Source organism: Micropterus dolomieu, linkage group LG20 (assembly GCF_021292245.1).
Source record: "Micropterus dolomieu isolate WLL.071019.BEF.003 ecotype Adirondacks linkage group LG20, ASM2129224v1, whole genome shotgun sequence".
In the NCBI taxonomy this organism is placed as follows: Eukaryota; Metazoa; Chordata; class Actinopteri; order Centrarchiformes; family Centrarchidae; genus Micropterus; species Micropterus dolomieu.
The window spans coordinates 24842036-24864796 of record NC_060169.1 but is presented as its reverse complement, the minus strand read 5'-3'; the positions used below and the strand labels follow the sequence as shown (position 1 = coordinate 24864796).

Sequence of the window (22761 nt, the reverse complement as noted above, 5' to 3'; positions counted from 1 at the left end):
GTGACAGAAATCCTTAACCAAATCTGTGCAAACTATTCTCTTGGCCTGCTGAGCCTCCACTTTTTAACAGTGTGATTTCTGCACAACTGTCACTGGTTTTCAACATTGTGCCACCACTACAAGACAAACAACACAGGTTGTCCCTCTAACCAGACTACAGCAGCAGATTTCACTGATTAGCAAGTGTTCAGCCAGAGACAGATCCTGTGATAATCCTGTGATGACGTATACATGACATTTTTTTCCAAAGCAGATATTACTTAATGTAGTGGACAAATTTCCAGGACATACTTGGTCAAGGACAAGCACACAAACACGTGATGGATTGGACAAACGTACACATGCACAAATGTGAGAGAGCAGTAAGGCCATATAAATCCAAACTCATACACCCATGTGATGGACAAAATGTACAGTAGATACAGTCCAGTATATGCATGCGCATATGAGAAAGACCACACAAGGAAGAGCGGGACAAGAGAAAAATAGTCATATACATATATGAGGCAACCTTCAGTTGCCAAGGAGACGATCCCTCTCTTGCATGAATCCTTCCTCATTCATCCATCCTGCCTCGCCTACCTTTGCCTGAGTCACGATACAAATGGGAGGGATGAATATTTAAGATGCAGTAAGTGCTTTATTGATTAAACAAACACACATTCACATGTCTCATTCCCTCTTGTTCACACACCCTCTTTGCATGTTTTTAAAACCCCTCCTACTATGCTCACAAACACATATACATGGTTCCCCTTGCTGTCATCTTCTTGACTGTAAAAATCATATCTGTTACCAGCAGGTGATGGTGTCTGGACCAATTAAGCCGCCTGCTTTTACACTGCATAGGCACAGTCTGGAAGAAACAAGGCTCTCCCTGGTGTCTGACTCTTGGTGTCACACACTCACTCTGGCACAGTGTGTATATACACTGTATGTTAGTTGTGTGTGAGTGGTATTTTCATCTGTGACGTGTGTATCTGTCAGCACACGTTGTATGTCCCTGTGGTGTGTTGAGTGGGTAGATTCTGTTTTTAGCTATGAGAGGTTATACCTTCAGATCCACATTTTTTCCCCTTTGGTCCTTAACCTGCATTTCACCCTTTCACTGACACACACACACACACACACACACACACACACACGCACACTAACACTCACAGACACATCCTGAAACATATAAACACCTCAGGCTGCCGTATTGTGGGGATATAAATAAATGCTGTTAACACACTGGATGTACAGATATGACAGGATGAATTCTACCAGCTAAAATCCTGCAGTTGTAATTTATGTATCTTGATTTTAATCCCTTGAGAATTAGTTTGTTGGAATATTGTCATAATGAATTTGAATACTGAATTAAATTGAGGGCATCATGCGAACACATTCAGTATATCAGTAATATAAGAGTATAATGTTTTTTGACACTCCCCTCATAAAACATTAGTGGTGGCTTATAATGAAGAAAATAATAATAAAAAAACAACAACTTAGTGTCTGATGTTCGTAGGATGTGACTTTTTGTGATAGTTACTGAATGTTCCTTCCACCCTTTGGCGTGCATCATATTGTACTAATGGCTATTCTCTTATTTTATAGCAAACATATCATATGCTGAACAATACTAGGTATTGGTTAATATTAAACAACTGAAAAATTTAGAATTTGAACTAAATTGATAGAGGCTTGGTGTGTTGGCTTTATCTGATCATGTGGGGAAAAAATGAGATCTGGCAAAAGGGTGCCACATGACCAACCTGTTGGCTTTCTCTGCCACAAAGTGTACTGAACAAATGAGAATGGACCAGGAAGTGTGAATGGTTACATAAGAGATGACACCAAGGTAGCCACATAAGGAAAGTACTGTAAACTAATTATGTGTGTGGGTGTAGGTGTGTGTGTGTGCAGCAGTTTAAAACTTTTGTCTATAAGACTTGTTAACATCCAAATGTGATAAAATTTGCACTGTCCAACATCACAGAGGAGCCCTAAAACATACAGTATGCCGACTGTTTCTGACTTAATTTCCCCTTTACTAGTGAAAGAAACATGGTGTTGCAGAGGCATAGTTAATGAAGAGCAAATGCAGCCCCCAGCTAAGGCCTTCAGCCCACATTCATCATGGATTCAATTTCCCCCATGCACGTACAGAGAGTATCTGGAATCATTACAACACAACTAGCAGGCATCCCCTGCTCATAAATAAGCCTGTTAATTGACCTGTCATAGCTAATTGCTGCGGGGGATAGGAGACTGGTGTGTGTGTGTGTGTGTGTGTGTGTGTGTGTGTGTGTTTTTAAAAAAAGGTTTTGTCTGTATGTGTGCATGTGTCTGAATCTAGCACAGTGTTTACGCATGTAAATGTGTTTGTGTGTAAAGATAACGCAGGTATATGGAGAGAGTGTTGGGTTGAGAGTATGAACAGTTGAAGACTCTCTTTCTTGTTGTTTGTTGATTTTAGAGCCATTAGTCATCAGCCTTGAGACGGCGGTCGTGAAGCGGACCAGGGCAAGAATCGACACAACTGGTCCACCTGTCCCAGCACAGGGCCAGAGATAAAGATAAGCAGAGAGAAAAAGAAAAAAAACCCACAAACACAAAGAGGAGGATAGAGGCACACAAAACAAAAAACAACATCATTTTTTGCCCTCAGTTTTTTTGCCTTCTCTGTGCTGGGTTGTATTCTTACCAAGGTCCACACAAATACACACACACTCACAAATGGACATAGTGAGTGAAAAAAGAGGAAGAGGAAACATCATGTCCAGTCAGAAAGGAGGACTGAGTCATAAAGTTTACTCGGCCACATCCCTACAGGGAAGAGCTAACTGCAAGCGCAGCTGCCAAAGAGCCGATGGGACCTCGATGATGTGTCAACAGACAGTCCTCAAACACAGGCGCTTCCTCTGTTATGTCTCTCAGACTATTTTCTCCCACTATTGACTGAATGTGTCCAGTAAACTTTCAACTTCGGGTGAATTTAAACAAGGAAAAAATTTTGTACAGCTCAAACTAGCGAAGGCTATATGTCCCTTGAGCATAATTTGAGCTTGGTCAGATTTTTAGACATTAGAAATATTTTAAAATCAATTGCTAATCAAGTACAAGCTAGTTTTGAAGGGACGGACATTAGTAAGTGAATATCCATTGAACAGCAAATCAAATATGACAGGACTAGAATTGGCCCAGGTGTAAGCCTCCTATTATTCTCACATAAACCTATTTACCTTTGTGAGTAGAAATGATTGGGATCATTCCTGTTTTTGTCAGGTGACACATCACTTCTTAAATGGCAATTTAATACCCTGTTAAGTTTGGATACATCACAACATTCTTTTCAGAAAATGCTAATGATATTATTGTAATTTTGTTGTTTTTTATGAGAGGGACTAAAAAACTGCATTTTATTCGGATTATTCATCAGAATCCCTTTCGTATTGCCAGTTTAAGCATCAATACCACTCTATCAGGTCGCCGCACTGCTAATTTAACAAGTTATTTTGTTTTTCTTATTATCTTTCTCATATGCATGCTATTTCTTTCAAATCGTTGTGAAAACTTGTTCTTCACCCTGACACTAGCACATTCTTGATGAAGCGAATAATCCTCTGGTTACTGTGTGGATAGGCTTGCTGCTGACATTCAGCAGAAAATGAGCTGAATGTTCACTCAAAGGCTGTCATTCATCAATACTCCCCAAAAATGTGAAAATGCTCTACCCACATTTTTTTAATACATGAAAAATACACCTTAGTCTAATGGCTTGGGCTTAATTTATCTTTATCATATTTTTCATTGCCTTCATTAGTACTACTTTTGCACACATTTGTGTGGATTCATAAATAATAATGTGATACCATATTGAATCCAGTGGGCAAACTCTCTCATTGATTACTTTCTGAGACTATGATCAGCTGCAGTGGCTCAGATCCTGGCAGGGGCACTATCAGAACAGATGTTTTCCAACAACCCTGCTGCTAAAAACCTTCACTTTGTTTCTAATACCTGTTGATATTTTGCCTCCACCAAGTAACAGAAAAGAGATTTTGGATATGGGTATAACTCTGACATGTGTTAACTCAGTTGACTAACTCTGGTTCTTTGGAGCTTTTAATGTCACTGTGGATAATTTTCTTGTAAAGAAATTAATCAAATTCCGAGCAGATTTTCAAGCCCAATTCTTTGTGGAATTCCTTTGATTCCCAACAGCCAGCAGAATACAAAATCCCCTGCTCTATCTAGGCTGCAGTGGAGGCTGTCCTCTTGGGGAAAGACACAGTAGAGAGAAAATGGCTTCAGTGGAGGAAATGTCTCAGAGAGAGATGGCAGGAAAAAAGGAATACAGTGAACATAAAAGCACACAATTCCATTTTTTCCTTCTTCTTAGAGCTAGCCAGAGCAGGTCTTACAATGTTGTCAGCACGGTGTCAGAAATTAACCCTCAAGAGGTGAGTCCTTGAGGCTGATTTAAATTCAGAGGATGAGTTCTTTCAACATCAAACAAAGACAGAGCACACTACATGTTTCCTCCCAATAGATGACCGGGTCATACTTTAGGTCAAGTTATGTCTCTGCATGCAACACATTTGGGGTGCTTAGTGTGGCTGCATGCGCGTGGGAAGTATTGTAACTGCATTTAGGAAACATGGTCTTAGGTGACATCCTCTGGTCTGTTGTACTCAACTTTTTCTGTAATGGCAGACATATTCTGAAACAATGTACTGCTGGTTTAAGAGCACAAGTTGTAAACGTTCTTCACTGCTATATTGTTTTTTGGGGGGTAATTAAAGTAATCGCCAAGCCATTACCTGGAAGGGTCCACTGGGGCTGATGTCAAACAGTGCTTTTTTCCAATCCGGGCCCTGATGGCCAGACTTCGTCCACACCACAGAGTCCACAGAGGCGATGCTTCTCACTCTCAGAAGCACATTGAGAGTGCCTGTGAAAAGTATGCACACACAGCCACACAGGCAGGCAGTACAAACCGTTAGAAAAAGTCAGTGAACTGAACTACTGAAGAGCAATATGTTAAGCTGGGAGCAGACTTTAATATAAAGGTGAAAAAATTTAAACAAAATGACACACACATAATATCTTATTTCCACCAACACTGACATATGTTTTAGTCTTGACAGTGAGAAGGGAGCACATATCGAAAAACTGAATAAATACAGTGGGAGCACTGAAACAATTGGCTATAATCTGAGTTGTGTCTACACCGTTGAGATGATTCAAAAAGGAGCAATTTCTGTTCAGTCTAGTATCTCACGATACCAGAAATTTAGTAGTCGATACAAAATTTTACAATTCTTGATTTCATACCATGTTATAAACAAAAACAAAACAATCAAAAAGTATAGCTCACTAACTGTAAAAAAACAAACAAAACCCCCAGCAGAGGCTACACACACACAAACACACACACACACACACCTCTACTCAGAGTGCATGCTGCAGTTTAAATTTACTAACATTGTGACAGACCATTAGTCCAGAAATATTTAGTTACAACATTATGACAGATGACACAGACTGGTAAGAGGTAAAGATGGCAGCCTACTACCACGAGCTATGTTTACTGAAGTATCGGTTCTTAAGACATTCCTAGGTCAGACTGATTATCACTGGCATATATTTAGTCACCCAACATCACCAAATATCTAGCTGCTATGAAATTACCAACATCATTATAATCCCCTTTTTTTTTTTGTGGGAGAGACACAGAGGGAGAGAGGGCGAGAACAAGGTATACAAGGTCCAAGGTATAACAATAGTAATGCGGTAGGGGTACAATGCATTGCACTCTACAATATATATACTAGGGTGAAGCTTTGAGTTCAGATACTGTATGTGGATGACATTTAGGTGAAAATGAAATGTATGGATGTGTGGTGACATGTCTTGAGCTCTACATTGACAGTCCAATAGATAGTTATATATTACACTGACAGTAATGGAGCAAAAGGCTGCTGTCCTTTTTGCAAGGAAGGAAGAGAGAAAGTCCGACGGAGGTAATGAGAGAAAGGAGTGAGAGGTTCATTTTCTTTCTAGTATACACTTCACTGCCACATGATGTTTGGTTTAAATCCTAAAAAAAATTGTAACTGCTGTGGAAACATGACATAAAAATCAATTGTCCTGAAACTTGAATCTCTCTCTCTTTCCTTCTCTCTCTCCATCTCTCAGGTCTCTAAGGTGTGAGAGAATCATTCATCTTCTTAATGGTCCCCAGCCAGCTCCTAATTGGAACATTAACCAACCACCAGTCTCTTAAACAAATACGCAGGCAGGGGGCACGGTATCTCAGTATTATATATTATAAATATGTGTGTGCACATAAAGTACAGGTTTTCACATAAATGTATGTTTGCCTTTGTGCACAAATGCTTGTCATTCAGTCAGGCTGGCAGTAATTAACTTCCTACTCTGTCATAAGAGAGGTGTGACTAAGGAAAGCTTACTGTTTATGGGGGCAAACAGGGAAGCTAAATAACATATTGAGGTTGCCCGTATGTGGTACAGAAAAAGAGGCGGTGGCAAGCAAAATCTCAATTATTACTTTAAACTCTGATAATAAACATAATTAAAACAGATTTGGTTACTTTTGGACAAACCCACGCAAGCTGTATCTAGTCTTTACGCTAGTGCCTATTGCAGACTGCACAGCTTTCAACGGTGGCAAATCACTGTACTGTTAAAACTGCATTACTTGCTGTATTGTAATCGGGAGTCTTAAAGTCGTTGTGGTGTTGACAGTACATGACTGATTGGCGAAAGGGTGTCACACACTACACGAGCTGACAATGAGTGTGTCACCCGACGACTCTATCTGGTCTCCAAACTACATTTTGTCAAGAAAACACACATGAGAAGTGACAGGGAAAATGACGCCAAAACACATGAGAAACAGGAGTTTTTTATTTGATATAGTTTTTTTAATACTTATAAAACACAAAAAAGGAAAAGCCAAAGACTATGGGTGAAAGAATGGATTAGCACACATGGGCAGCAGGGATTGGCTGTGCTACAGAGAGAGTTCAAGGTGATTAAAAAAAATTAAAAGATTTTTTAATGAAAACGTAGCTCCTTGCTCTGCTATCTGCCTACTCTCATTGGCTGGATGTGGAATTGCTGACAGCTCTAGATATTTAGTATGCCAGAGATCTGTCTGGCGTCTGCGATGCCCCAGCAAGCCTCATATATGTGTCGTTGACTAGTTCACATGATCAAGTTCCGAAGTGTTTCATAACTATTGCTTTAACAGCAGGATCGAGTTGTATAGTGTTCTACAGTTTGGATCATGCTCCATGCAGGTACGGACAGCAGAATGCTCACGGTGAAAATGATGTAGTGATACTGCAGCCGGAATAGTCACATTAGACAGTCACATGCAACAGTTACAGCTAGAGAGACAGCTAGATTATGAAAGCATCCTGCCCTCTCTCTACGGGCCTCCGTCTAACAAAACTTTACATGCGCAGTGGTATGCATGGGTAGGCATGTAGGTAGTTCGACAGGCAGGTAGGTATGATACAGTATGTTTGGCTGGGCTTATAACAGGCCAGCAACAGACATCATATTTATTACTTTTTTTAGACCATTTGCATTAATTGATTGCTGTCGGGATGTTAACAGAATTTAAACAAAAATACTTCTGAAATATATTACCTAGCATAGCTTTAACTTAGAAAGGACACGGACAGCCCGTAGTTACACAACGGAGAGAAACACTCACTAATTCTGGTGTAACCCACTTTCACCTGCTCAGCCCACTCTCTCATTCTACCTCCACATATCTGTGCTTCATTGTCTCCCTCCTCACTGACCACCTATCTCTCTCTCTCTCGTATCTCTGTTGCACCCTCACCATCACCGCCTACACACACACACACACACACACACACACGCATACGCATACAACAGAGAGAAGAGAAAAGAGGACTCTGATAAGCAGTCTACTGAGTGGACTGAGGTAAAGCAGAGGGTGTTAGTAAGTGTCAGAGAGGCAAAGGAGAAGGCACAGCTCTATCAGGGCTACTTGTCCGTAGAATCATGAGTGAGGAGGACAGCAGAGACACACAACCACAAGCACAGACAGCAGTACACACACTGCTATACTTGAACTCTATCTTTGAGATAGGTGGTGGTGTGACCCATCCACCATTGTGTCCCTGAGCAAGACATGGCCTAGTTGCTCCAGAGGCGTGCGACCTCTGACATGTATAGCAATTGTAAGTCGCTTTGGTTAAAAGTGTCAGTTAAATGAATAAATGTAAATGTAGATACAGGGCGGCTATGGCACAAGTGGTTGAGTGGGCTAGTATTCAGAGGGCAGGTTCGATTCCTGGCTTCCCCAGTCCAGTTGAAGATTCAGTGGGTTTGATACTGAAACCCAAAATGCTCCCGATGACTGTGCAGTCGGTGTGTGAGTGTGTGTATGGATAAGCGTACTGTCATCATGAGCACTTTGGATAGGAAACTGTATTACTCTTGATAAGCACCTGGCATGCTTTCACTGTGTGAATGTGACAAGTGTTGTAACCAGAAAAGCGCTTTATAAAAAGTCAATTTACAAATTATCGTTATTTATATTATCTTTTGATAATTGGGGGCCCCCTTTGCTTCTTTCCTCCCTCTGTCCCTTATCTACGCCTAAATAGGGTTCATGTTCTGTTTGTCTGAGCTTCTACTGCTAGTTAGCTTCAGAGCCAAATCAATGCTAAACAATTATAGTCCGTGGTGAGGCTTCTGTCACAACACCAAGCTGAAGCGTGTTACAAAACCTTCTGAGTAAATAACCAATTCAGGAGCATGAGAAAAATGATAAAACTAGGCTTAGCTAAATCCTTTTTTATTCAAATGTTGCTAGACAACAAGCTGATCATAACATTTTCCTGAAAATGAGAGTCTAAACCTAAAAAGTTAAAGAAGGACAATTTTAAAACAGTAAGTAGTGTCTAGAAAAGGTAACGGGAAGATTAGGTATATCGTCATATTCCTCTTCCACACCTGTAAATATTCACACAGCAAACTAATTAAAAGTCTTCATAAAACGGTAATCCAAAACAACATACAAGAGGTACAACATTTAAATAACCTCAAACCCTAATTTGTTTTCCATCACTATGAACTGAAAATAATCCAATGATTTCAAGAAAGCTTGCCAGTAGCACTCTGCAAAACTGAGCCAGTCTAAAATACTATTCAATGCCAAACAAAACTAATTAAATGTTTTTTATTGTTGCTGCCAGCAAGCCCAAAGAGAGACACATTAAGGTGAACCACAACACACATCACATGGGAGGTCTTTATTTGCAGCGCCGGCCTATTTCATACCTAAAATCCAAACTACTCAAAGGGCATTATACTTTCGTTCCTCATTTTGCAAAATCCTCAAAAGAGACTTTTACCTGGTTCATATTCACATAACCTTATGGTTACAAAGTGCTGGCATATATGTGGGTTAGAAAAGAACATTTCAACAGCAATTCTAAAAATTGCTTTGTGTCAAAGTACCTAAAGCCTTCCAAAATATTCAGCCCTTTTAACACTTTGCAGTACTTTTACGCTATACAGTGGATTACATTAAAACTAAAGTACTTCAGAATAAAGCACTACCTCTTGCATCCCCTCACTACCTCTGAACATTAACAAGTTCATGACCTCTCCTGCAGCTCTCCTATTCTTTTTTACCTCCCTTCTAAGCCTCTTCATACTTGTTTGTTCGCGCATCCTTTCTTGTCGCACTTCATTTTTCTCAGTCTGTCTCTTTTTCCTACCATTCTCTTCGCTCTCTCATGCTCTTCATTAACCCTCCTTTCTTCTTGCCAAGGCTGGCCGACCCCCATCCTCTCCTCGTCTCTTCTCTCCTCTCACTGACCCCCTCTGTCTTATTCTCATCTTGTCTCTTTTCGTCATTAAGAGTCACACTGTGTCTCCCTGGCAGGAGTGTGAGCTCTGCCAAGGTAAGGCAATTAAAGTGACAACAGATTGGAACAGACTGGAAGAACAACAGAGTAAATTGAAGGAGGGCTTGTAGCAGAGCTGGGCGTAGCTGGTAACATTATGTACTAATCGTGAGCAAGCAGTGTGTGACTGATGTAGCATTGTCTTGTCCCATTGGTTTGATGTGAAACACCAACAAGCTCTTTGAGCAAAATGCACAATAAAAATGCTTAAGTAAGTGCTATTGTTATCCACTACAGATTACTCATAAAATGCAATTGTAACATGTAGAAATCTGTTGTAAGAGAAGATAGACAGAAGAGAGAAGGAGCATAGGAACTAAACTCTCTGTGTCTGTAGTATACCAAAGGTTAGATAACCATTTAACCAAATAATTTGAAAAGTAATAGCTAACCAGAAGTATGTAAGGAAAGTAGTAATATTGTCTTAATTTTGCAGCAACAAACATTGATTTTTCACCACTGGGGGGATAAGAACTCCGAAACTCACATCAAACTATAGTATTGGTCCATCAAGTGCTAATTTCTAGCATGTTACAACTGCCCACTTACACATTCAGCAGGAGCACAGCAGAATGAGTATCCATTTAGAGACATGTTTTTGGCTGTCTGATGAATCAAAATCCAATATTAACTCAACTTTAAAAGGGTACAATATGTAAGAACTGGCCACCAGTCTAATTCCTAAACGAATGAAATTGGGGCAGCATAGCACCAGAATAACTACTAAATCTTACTAATGCTGGCCACACTCTTGAGCCAATTTCTGGTCCAATTGGCCCCTCCGGACAATTGCGGGGGCAGCCCCGATCCGAGGCAGTCATCAAAGTGTTGTTCATACACAGTTTTATTCTCTTTTTTCTGTTTTTCTGTGCAAAACATTGCACACACAAATACAACTAGCTGACGACGACAGTGTGTCTCCATGTTTGATTACGAGAATTTCTGGGAGATCCCAAGTCCCCTGGGTCGCCACTCTGAAATCATTTAGTATAAACGAAAAATAAAAGTGTGTGGTCCCACGTCTTGACTGAATCCTCTGGTATGTGGGTTCTTAAGATCAAAACAAAAAAAATTGGTTAATTAATCGTTATGTCTGTGGCATCCCACATTTTCAAAATCGGTTAAGATTTAAGAATCCTCTAATGTGCACCAGGCATACCTGTGGCTGCAGTTAACTAGTTAGCAGAGTTAGCCATGCAGCTAGCAGTCCTATTGCTTGCTGAGTCTGCCTGCACTGGGAGTTCGGGGCACTGGGGAGTGCTGATGTTTACACCTCTAGCACAGGCACTTTAGACTGCTGGGAAGAGGTTTTGAGGCCCGTCATGGATGGTCCGGGGCCAAACATAGTATCAGAGACCGAGCTGGACATTAGCATGCTTTTGTGTGTGTTTAGGGTTCTGTGCATATATGTGGGTGCATTTCCAAATTTGTGCAAATCTATGTCTATGTAAATCCCCTCACTAAATAGTATTACTCCCTGCTTGCAAGTGATATGGTTATATTCAACTTTTCACTGTTTGATTTATTACTGAATACTGATGAGACACTTTACACTCTCATTTATACGGTTAAATTTAGATCATTATTAAATAATCATATCTGGGTGAGTACACATTTGCACACTTAAATATTGTGCCCTCCTATACACAGGTCAGAATGTTACAAATGTTACAGTGAAGCCTGGGTGCTTGGGCTATGGACACATAAATCAACAATGTATATGTGTGTGTGTTCCTTCATGTATTCACAAGTTTTACTACATGTTTTTTGTGGGGATCCATGTCTGTGTGTGTGTGTGTGTGTGTGCAGGTGTGTAGGCTACAAGTTGTATGCATTCTAGCTGTGTGACAGAGCATATTATGATGAACAGCTCCGCCAAATGACTGATTGTGTCTTGCTACTGCCATAAATCACCCACCCACTGCCCCCTTCAGCCACCTCCAAACACACACAAACGCACGCACAAGCAAAGTCACAAGCTAAAACAGAACTTTGCTAACACCCGCTCTTCTCTCTGTCTCTGTCTCTCCGTCTCTCCCACTCTCTAACAAACTCATACACACACACACACACACACACCTATGATGTTGTGTCCGACAAGCTCTGCAAGCGAGGGTCAAGCACAGAGTTCAGCTTTTGACAGGAGCCCACCAATATGAGAACCCGGTTAGTATAGAGTGTCAGCATGCTCTCTACTTTTTATCCATGTGTGTTATTGTGCTATGGATGCTCGCATGTGGTAGACGACAATGTGTGTGTGCATGTTTATGAGCATTATTCTCTGCTGTACAACTCACCAATATGTTTGCCCTTCATGTGGTAGTAGAAGGAGACACAGTATGGGACTCTGCCTGAGCCCTTGGGCCCCCTGACTGAAGTCACATTAAAAAGTGGAGAGAGCAGACGAGCCTTGTCCCCCTGAACACGTGGCCGTGACGCTTCAATGTACATGTAGTACCCTGTAAACCAACAAGACAACATTCTCAAATGCAAAAATACAGGTCTGTCGCTCCACTACTACGACTACTATACACATAACTGAACCTGTACATAAACTCATTACTAAGTTTCCTCACCCTCCTTGGTTCCACTGCGGTCAGTCTCAGGGCCGGTATTGGCAGATCGCTTGGGATTCTGCGTCAGGTGATTCTGTCTGGTCCAGTCAAAGACATCACTCCGGTCTTGAGAGAAACCACAGATCCGCTCATCCTCAAAACCACACACATGATCTGGGAGATGTGTGTGTGTGTGGAGAAAAAACAAGAGTGGAAAACACATATGATCAGTGACAGGTGACTTCATAAACTACAGGTGACATTTCTTGTTTTTTTTCCACCCACTTTTACCAGGAAATTGATGCCAACGATTTAGCTGTATAATAACCTCTGCCATATGCACTTTAAATATGAGGATCAGACTGCCAAGCAATTACTGACAAAGTGATAGGCACAATGTAGGAGGCAGGGTATATAGGTAATGTGAAAGTTAAAGTGGATCCCACATATTATGCATATTCTGATATAAGACTCCCACATGCAAAAACTGTTAAAGGTAAGTATGATTAGGTCAGGGTATGTCAAATGTAAAAAAAAAACATAAGCAGTAGGCAATATGACTGGGAGGATGCCATCCCACCCCATAGTAGCGAAAAGAGTGCTGGGGCAGATGGATTTGTTCCTTTGTTCTCTTAGTTCCACCCTTCTATGAGTTTTGTCTTGGATCTCTAAATTACACAGTATAAATACTCAGGCCACCTGATCTGAATCAAGAACCTTGCGATACTTAAAAAATACTGCTACTACTAATGATAATAATAAGAAAAAAGACAAACTAAATAAAGATTAAAGAAGAGTCTTATATGTAGAAAAAAGTACCTTCTTTAAATGGGGAAATGGGGCTTCCATTCATGTGTTAGTATGAGAAGTTTATGGAAGTTGTAGTTATTTCATTTTAAGGAGCATATATGAGAAACAGAGTAGCAGTGAGAGAATCCTGATAGAGGGGCTTCTCTCTATTGTGGTTGTCACCTTCATTAGTCCATCTGGAGGGATCTGCCATTATCAGAGACTCGCCAAGCAAATGAAGATCGAAGCTCGCGAGTACAACAACAGCTATCGCAAACCATCCAAGCTGACAGATTCAGTGAAATCTTCCCAGACACTCACACAGTTTGCTGCAGATTCATATGGCTGGCACTCCCTGCGCGGATGGCCTACGTGCGTTTCTTTGTTTCAGGGAGCTAATCTATTACTATTCACACCCTGCTCCACTACATGCGCTCCTTTCAATTTGCACCGTTGTTCTCGCAGTCTGTTCCAATCTGCTGTTGTTTTAATTGCCTCACCCTAGCGGAGCCAACTGCCACTCCTGCCAGAAAAATGTCGCATATCGCTTAATGAAGAAAACAGACAAGATGCAATTGACTGAGAAAGAGAGAGTGATGGTAAGAGAGAGGATGAGAGGCAGGGATACACATATTTAAGGGGGGGTGTAGCATAGTTTTTATATGGTTGGATCAAGTGACTTTCAAATATTTAGCCCATCTACAATAATATAAAAGCATTAACCAGTCCCTTATACTCCAATCTTTGCCACTCTTTGATGACATTTTAAATGTCACAGACCTGCTTCCAGCCATCATTTGTTAACCTACTCTCCTCCTTAGCAACAAGATTTAATAAAGGCAGCATGGCAAACTTTGCCTTGACAAACTTGTGCCGATATTGCTTGCATCATACAAGCTAAATTAGCTTGAACCAAAATTCATTGTGCCTTCCTAACTTGACTACCCTGTCATTGGTCAGTTAATAACAGCAACACTGAAATGTAGAAATGTGGACTAGCAGAGGATGGCAAGAGAGAAGTCTCACCTGAAGGTCTTGGGTAGGTGTATGCTGTAAGAAAATAGTAATGATTAACACTCAGATATGCACAATACACTATGTTTTATACATGGTATATCAATGAATATGAAAGATAATGACTTTAGATTTTCTTTGATGAAACTGGTTTTAAAGAAGACTCACGCTCTGAGTACTGTATGATGCGACTGATGTAGTCCCCAGTGCTGTAGGTGGTGATGGGGGCCAGTCGGACCTCATAGGACAGAGGGATCCTCAGGTCTGATATGGTGTAGGACATCAACACACCCTTCTCTGGCTCCTTACCCTTGAGGTCTATCTGCTTCGACAGTAGGTTCTGCTTGTTCTGGATTTGTACAGGTGAACACACACACACACACACACACACACACACACACACACACAGGAATGATGCAAACATGTTAAGATGTATACTCACAAAAATGCACAAGTGTGACTAATACACAGCACACAAAAACAGATGATCACCAGAAAACGCAGCAAATGTGAGTGAGAGGCAGAAACAGAGGCACATGTGGAGGTGTCGTTACTGTCCATATGAGGCATACCTCCCACCTTTTCTCTTTTCCTCCCCTATTTTCATCACCCTCATCTATACCACTGCCAGATTCTTACCAAATGGTAAAAGTCAACACATAGCTCCAGCTCATCTCCCATCTGGAGGGTTTTCACTACAATATTGACTGCTCGTACAGTACAACACTAATAATGCACTCAACATTTCTATGTAAACAGGCTAGCAAAGTCAAACTCGGGGGTTGAAGATCTGCTCATATTTTTCCTGTTTTCCTGGCAACAACTGCTCATCTGCAGTTAGATTAAAGCATGCCCATAACCTCAGTGTTCCACAGACATTTGATCTGTGTTGTAGAAACAACAATAATATATCTCCACAAACCTTTAAAACATCATATCAACAGATTTTCCAACATCTGTTAATGGTTCTCACATTTCCATTAATTGTCAATGGAATTAGGTAGCAGCATACAGAATGTTCTGGGCATGTAGCCAGTCAACATACCTCAGGACTTGGTTTGTATCTATCTAGGACTGCGAATGTTTTCAATCTCATCTTTCATCCAAAACAAAGTAAAGCAGCTGTCAAAAGAATAATTTGTTACAATCTCTTCTTGCAAAATGCTTTGAAGGCCATCAAAAGCTGCATGTTACAGGAATGAAAATAGTTAAGATGTTAATACGGGCCTATTGTTGTCTTCTCATTTTTTTGAAAGTTTTTGTTAGTGCCACTTTTAATAGAGCTATTGTTGTGTTATTCCACCCACGGAGAGAAGGATCCATTAGCTGTGTATCTGCCTCTGATCCCAACTACTTAAAGACCTGACAGTGAGCTCAATCTAATGCATTAGGTCACCCACTCCACCATAACACCTTAGTACACCCACAGCATGCCATTAATACATGCAGCAGTAGTGTGTGTATATATGTGCGTGATTTGTGCGTGTGCAAGTGTGTGTGTATGATAACTGTCTACACTACAGAGCCCTTACACTGTAAGCAATCTGAGTATAACAAGTTTGTGCACATAATATGCACTATAAATTTAGAAAATTTATATGATCTACGCCTATGACTTAATATGTTGATTGATTTACTGCCCTGAAAACCACAAAAGTTGACTATAAAAGTTAACAGACATAAATATTACCCAAAAAATAAAGCAAAATAAAAAACGTTTTATGTAACAATATGTCTATTCCAGTTTTGTCAGATATATATTATATATTATAAACCTTAAGGAAAACTGGCTACGACTATATATAGATATCGGTATAAATATATACACATATATTTGCTTTTCCTCCTGTCCTCTGACACTCCTATTGCCATTTGGATTTCTATCTGTTCACCATCAAATATCAAACTCAGCAAAACTGAGCTGATCGTTTCTATTGTGAAGACCATGGTGACTCCTGCTCAGGTTGCAAAGAATTTGGTATGACTCCAATTATTGTGTGAGTCCCACATAGCAGCCACAGCCAGATCCCTGCAACAACATACTTGGAATCAAATTCTTCCTTCCTCACCAGGCCCTACGCCACTAATGGTTGGTAAATTGTCTTGTCTCAGTGCCAGTCTGGCTGTTACCATTTCAGTTGCTCCAACTTTTTACCCTCTCTTGCCAGTCATGGAACATCCTTGCACAACAGCAAGTATCGTTGAATGCAGGCAGGCAGGCAAAATTTCATTTTTTAAAAACATAAACCACATTTCCACGCAATAAACAATATGCCCTCCTCTCTAATTTACATTAATAGTTGTAAATAATCCTCCTATGTAATTTTTAACTACCATTTTCCTTGAAATCCTTTTTTTTATGATGCTGTTGTGAGCATATACTGTAAATATTAGAGGGCATTGAGGTTCTGAGCTTTGTACGCGACTCCTGTTTGCTTGTACTATTAGCCCATTCTCATTCCCAGGGCATCAAATAATAATATTTGACACACAAAGTACCCTTCACTTACATAACGTTACTTACTTTTCGTTTCCTAAACCTAGCCAAGTATTTTTTGTGCACAGACTTAACAAACTGGAATCATTTCACGTTCACCACCTCTTAAAAGGGCATTTCATGCAGACGCTGAAGGGTACGTTGCAGTGGCGTACTGATGGTGCAAACCAGTGCAATGCTCAGGGTCCCAGCTGATTACAAGGACTCACGAGGGACAGGGACAATTGATCGTGAACAGATGCCGTCATCCATTCATTCACACTGTGTAGGCATAATGAGTTGCTGTGCTTTTCTTTATTACTATTTGTTCTGTGGTTAGTGACATACTGTATCAGCTACTTTGTGTTATTTGTTACTGTAGGCTGGCTAAAGCTATTTCGGCCGTTTGATAATCTGAGACAGCAGGTGAGTGGAAGACAGGCTGTTAGATTTTCTTTTGCCACTTTGGCTGCTGTCCCTGGTGCTGATCAAAGGCTGCAGGTTGGAATCATTGTTGAGACCTTACACCCAGGTATCCCACCCAAAGTACTTTTTGGGGTAAGGGGCACAAAAAAAATATTTGCACCAGGGCCAATCACATGTTACGCTGCTGGTTCAGGCAGCCACTGTCCAAGGTTTTGATCAAAAGTTGGTTTGCAGGATGGTGTAGTTGCATGGTCAGCCTCAAAGCGTCAGTATTTGATGCCCTGGGATAAGAAGATGTTGGTACTATAGTTTGAGTAATCTAGAAATGTTCAGTTAATCTACTATTAACCTTGTCCTCATTAGAAATAAAACTCCTGCTTTCAAAATAATATACTTTAAGTATCAAAGTTAACATACTCGTTCTGCAGCAAAGGTCACAGTGGGACACCGTGTGACTGATATTATACATGACATTATTATATTGTAAATGATGATTCATTAGTGTGTAAGTAGCAAATTTTGTGATTCCCAACCACAACCTAGGGGTCAGGCAGCTCCAAATGGACACCTTTAGAAAGAGAGAAATTTTTATCTTGTCTTTGTCCTTTTGTTAAATTTGAGAAGTTTAGGGGGGAAAGGTCTTTTTGATGGAACTGCTAATAACTCACAGACATCTGAAACTTGGCAAAGGCCTAAACTATTTTTTGTAGAGGGTCACAAGCTAAATAGTTGGGATCCACCACTGGATTGATCTTGACAATATTTTGTATATTACAGTCTTATCATACATTTTTTAAATCTGTAATCTTAAACTGTAAAGTAACGTCTAACCATATATGTCAAATACATGTCGTGAAGTAATATACGAGGTATATTTCCCTGCTGGAATGGACAGTGCATCAACAGCAAAGTGAAAAAGTTTTAATGGCCACGTGTATTACCAGCAAAGAGGTTGTGAAAGGAAGCAAGGTGGAGTGTACTGGATGATGCCACTAAACTAACCCCTTGTGCTGTAGGTGGTGGTATTAATCCCATTATTGGATCAAGACAGAACTACTGATACTGCTTTTATTTTCTAACTGATTGGCTTTTCTAATTGGCAATGTGACATATGGAGGTTCTGAGTCGTTCTTTCATTGAAAGTGTACTGCTCAGCACTTTTTTCATTATTGACACGTACAGTAGTGCTGCAGGCTTCCAGTGAATCGGCATTGTAAGAGATATTTGCCTCAGTTGCCAACTGACTACATAAACTAATACATACTTACTATATTATTATACAGTGTGTACTATTTTAAATGGTAGCAGTCACATAGTAAAATGTATTGTGCCCCTTACGCTCACTTTCATCCGTATAAACATTTACACACTGCTCACACAGCATATGCATAATTATGTGAAATACATCAGGAAAGAAAAGCTATGCTCATGTAATATGCATAGAGTGTGTGTTAGCAGGGAGAGATGAGTTAATAATGCTGAGGAGTCTGAACTTCAGAAGGAAGTGGAATGTGCTTTCTTTATGAGTGGACAGGATCTGCGTACACGCGCACACACACTTGTTTTGGTCCTTTTACAGTGTGTGGCAGATAGATGCCAGGAAAAATTAACCAGACGAAAATCATTACGCACCAAGTGGACCCGGAAACACACTGCATCAATGAAGTGCTGAAGTGTGACCATAGTGTGAAGTCAGCTGCACCAAATGCAGGTAACAGTGTTCCTGCCTCTGTCTGCCTCCCTCACTAAGTCAGTGGAAATAATGTGTGTGTGTGTGTGTGTGTGTGTGTGTGTTTGTGTGTGACAGGAAAAGCGACAGGGGGAGATTGAGAAAGATATACAGCATATGGAAAAGGGACCAACAGAAGGAGACAGTCAAAGTGACCGGAGTGAGTGACATATGTAAAGAGGCGGCGAGGTGGTTGGATGATAGACTGATATGGAAGTCCATATACCTCTACTGACATGTCTGTGTGTGTATGTGTGTGTGCGTGCGTGTACGCATGTACCACACGCTTTCAGGAACCTAGACAGTGTTTTCAGCTGAGTCTCCATCAGACTGTCAACAAAGAAACAACAAGACAAAGAAAGTGTGAAAGAGAGTGAGAGCGAAGGAGCAGCCATGAGACAGAAACACAGTGACGTGTGTGAGAGAAATCTGGACTGACAGCGTGAGAGGAGGTGGCCGCTTCAAACACTAGGAGTGTGAGGTTAATGTTTCTATTATCCGCTATTAATAGATCTCTTTCATGACCACCAGTTCACTGATATAAGGTGTGTATATGTGAACAAGTCGTCATCAATGCATATATGCACTGTGTTCATGCGTTTGAGTATCTATGCTTGCATAGGCCTATGTGCTCTCTTTTTGGCCTTGTGTATTATATTATATGAGTATATCTGCATAGGTGGTTTGATTATGTACATAAATTATTCATACATTTGATTTAATGTACAACTCTAATTCATCATGAATATATCTAATTTCTCATATATATGATAATAGGGTGTGTTTGCACAGGAGTGTTTGTGTGACTGTGTGACTGTGTCTTAGTGCAGAAAGAACCTGGGTGTAGTTTTGATCTGAATCCACAAGATACACAACTCCATAGCTGCCGGCAGAGGAGTGGTCGATATAGAACTGAGGTGGAACTGTTGAGATACGTGTGGTGTGAAAAGGGAGAAAAAAGCTACAATGATGAAGAAAACAAACTTAAGAAATTTAGGATTAAATAAACACATATGTATATTCTGGCATGGTAGTGCTCTTTCTGTTAAGAAAATTCACTTGCTTTCTGTTTGAACACACCATCAGGGAATGAGGAAGAGATGTTCACTGAACATCAAGTTCAAGTTTAATGACTACTCACTCATAACTTCCTTCGCCCTCTTTGTTCATAAAATGAAAAGATGTCAAATTTATTATTGGCCACTGTAGACTTTTTATTTTCAAGCAGCTGTCATTCTTTTACATACATTTTATACAGTGAAGCTAACTGTCCCCCTGTTTTGTGTTGTCTGATGTTAATATATTTTTCAGTAGAGGACACATAACTTAAATTTCCCCCTCTCCTATTTAAAATATTCCTAAAATATGTGAACATATCTGCAGTTGCTTTTTTTCACACAAATTTGACTAAATTAAGTAAATGTGAATCCAGCATGATATTTATATGATATCCCTATAAATGCATATGTAAGAGAGAAGACTAATGCATTAATTGTGACAACCTGCCAGACAACCTGAGCTACCTAAGTCTGGCAAATAAAAGAAAGTTTCTGAAATGAGCATCACAGAAGGCTTAGTAAAGCTGTCTTGTTGCAAAAAGGTAAAATTATCACATATTAATTAGCTCTTACAAATTATAAAACACATATAAGAAGCCCTAGGTGTGGAGGTTGTGGTGTAGAAAAAGGGTGTAAGGACAACTTGATGAAACAAGAAGGGCCTGTCAACACAGGGGAAACCACCTGCAGGGAGAATGAAACTAAATTAAGAAGCGTAAACAGGGATTTCACAGCCAGGCAATGAGTCATGAAACCATGCCTGTCACACACACACACACACACACACACACACACGGAACATACGCATTAGAGGCCATTCATATATACATAAATACATACTGGCACAAATGAGATGAAGCAAAAAATTTTGAAGCAAATGGACACACTTAAGGTGTGTGAGCAAAGTTACACCTGTGTGCTCAGACCTACGGTAAAGAGCACTGCTCTACAAGAACTGATCTGGGTCCTCTTTTATTCCCCCTCTGTGTCTGCATGTCTCCCCTGAGAACCCCTACATCATTTTGTATGTGCTAAAAAGATTGTCAAGGCGTTAAGAGGATGAGCTGGAGAACGTGTTGCAGAAATAGATGGGTTGTGAAATTGAGATGGTATTACATTTGAATGTTCTTATACTCTTTAATGGTCGAGAGGACCAGTGAGATTCACTGTTTTTCTTTAATTTGCATCTTATTTCTCTTTCGCACCCATTCATTCACTTCCCCGCTCCCTCTCACCCTCTGCTTTCCTTTTTTACTCTCTTTTTTCACCACTCTCTAATTGACATATAAAACCATGCAGGTAAAAATCTTGAAATTAAATTAAAGTTTAACAACACTTAAGAAGTCCTAAACTGCCACTTAATGCAACTCATTATTTTAACGCTGTCAGCATAACAACTCGCAGCGACTATTTATCGGCGCTATTTCAGTTGCCACGGTTCATCCAACATTAAATGCCATTAAGTCTGCACTTATAACACATTACCTCAGAGCCGGAAAAGCATAAAGGGGAAGGGGAAAGTGAGAGAGAGAGAGAGAAAGAGAGTGAGAGTGAGAGAGAGAGACAGAGGAGCACAAGTGGAAGCAAGGAGGCCTGAGAGATGGCAAAGAAATAGGAAGAAACGGGGAAAAATGCAGAGATGCTGTGTATGAAATATTGGTAGAAGGACTCAGGGTAAAAGGAGATGGAACAGGCATGCAATCACATGTGCAGTGCGCATGTGAAGGCCAGTGCTCATTTTCTGTCTCCCCATAGAGTCTTACTTAATGAGGTAAGCTGCCAAGTCTTAAAGTAGGAGGGGAATTAGCTATTCATCCGCACAAAAGCAAGCTGGCAGACCCTGCATTCCCTCTGTTTCTGTGTGTGTGTCTCTCTCTCTCTCTCTCTCTCTCTCTCACACACTCACACACACACTAACCCCCAGCCAGTTGTGTATAATTCACTATTATCCTTCCTGTCTTCTGACTCAAGGCCTGTAATCTATGAATAGATGTTTGAAACAAAACAAGAAGGTGGCCTGAGGTTGCTCTCCTATTGTGGACAGAGGTTCCCAACTTCAGATAAGGGGCCTGTGCAGAGGGCTCCAAACATGTTAAGAGGGGTTAGAAACAGTAAAGCCTACAAATATAAATATAAAAGTATATTGAGCATTACTGAGTCTGTAGGTTTTTAGATACTGCATTTACTGTTATGGAGTAGCTATGATGCATGCATGTTACTTGTGTAATCTAAGAATGTATAAATAATATCTCCCTGAGCATATCTAGTTTTGTTTACTGGCTTAAAATCTACTTGAGGGGAGCGTATATGTTAAGGTTTTAGAGGTTATTCCAGTACATGTTTATTCAAAATTCAAGTTTGTAACTGCAAGACTAATTTAACACCTCTCACAGGGTTGTGAAAATGAAGTCATGTCAATGCAAAGTCAATCATTTGAGGACACGATGAAACATGAAAATACTCTCTTAACTGTCTCTGGACAAAATTCTGGCTAAAATGCGAGGAGTTGGCAGTGGAAGCCTGGTCTTGTTAAGTTGTGGTTACAATGTTTTACAATTATTGTCTGTCTGGCACACAATGCAAAAATTTTGCTGTGACAGCACAGTAACTGTATGGGGAAAATTTGAAATGATGGTTAGACTGTAAGGATTTGGTTTTGTGCTGTTGTTTTTTCCTGTGTTTATTTGATATTGTCATGGTTTGGAGTTTTGTAGTCTAGTTTATTATTTTGTTCATTCGCTTT

General features: G+C 40.3%; 1 protein-coding gene across 7 annotated transcripts in view; it reads right to left on the bottom strand.

Annotated features, from left to right (window-relative positions):
• LOC123958888 (MAM domain-containing glycosylphosphatidylinositol anchor protein 1) overlaps nt 1-22761 on the bottom strand; it is a 277449-nt gene that overhangs the window by 19614 nt on the left and 235074 nt on the right. For all 7 annotated transcript variants that reach the window (XR_006822182.1, XM_046032613.1, XM_046032614.1 and 4 more), the window contains 5 exons: nt 14498-14678; nt 14342-14365; nt 12548-12700; nt 12269-12430; nt 4812-4942 (listed from right to left, as the gene is read on the bottom strand). Coding sequence is in view for 6 of the 7 variants with exons in the window: in XM_046032613.1 (XP_045888569.1) it covers nt 4812-4942; nt 12269-12430; nt 12548-12700; nt 14342-14365; nt 14498-14678 (651 nt within the window). In the remaining variant the exon portion in view is untranslated. The remainder of the gene's footprint in view (nt 1-4811; nt 4943-12268; nt 12431-12547; nt 12701-14341; nt 14366-14497; nt 14679-22761) is intronic.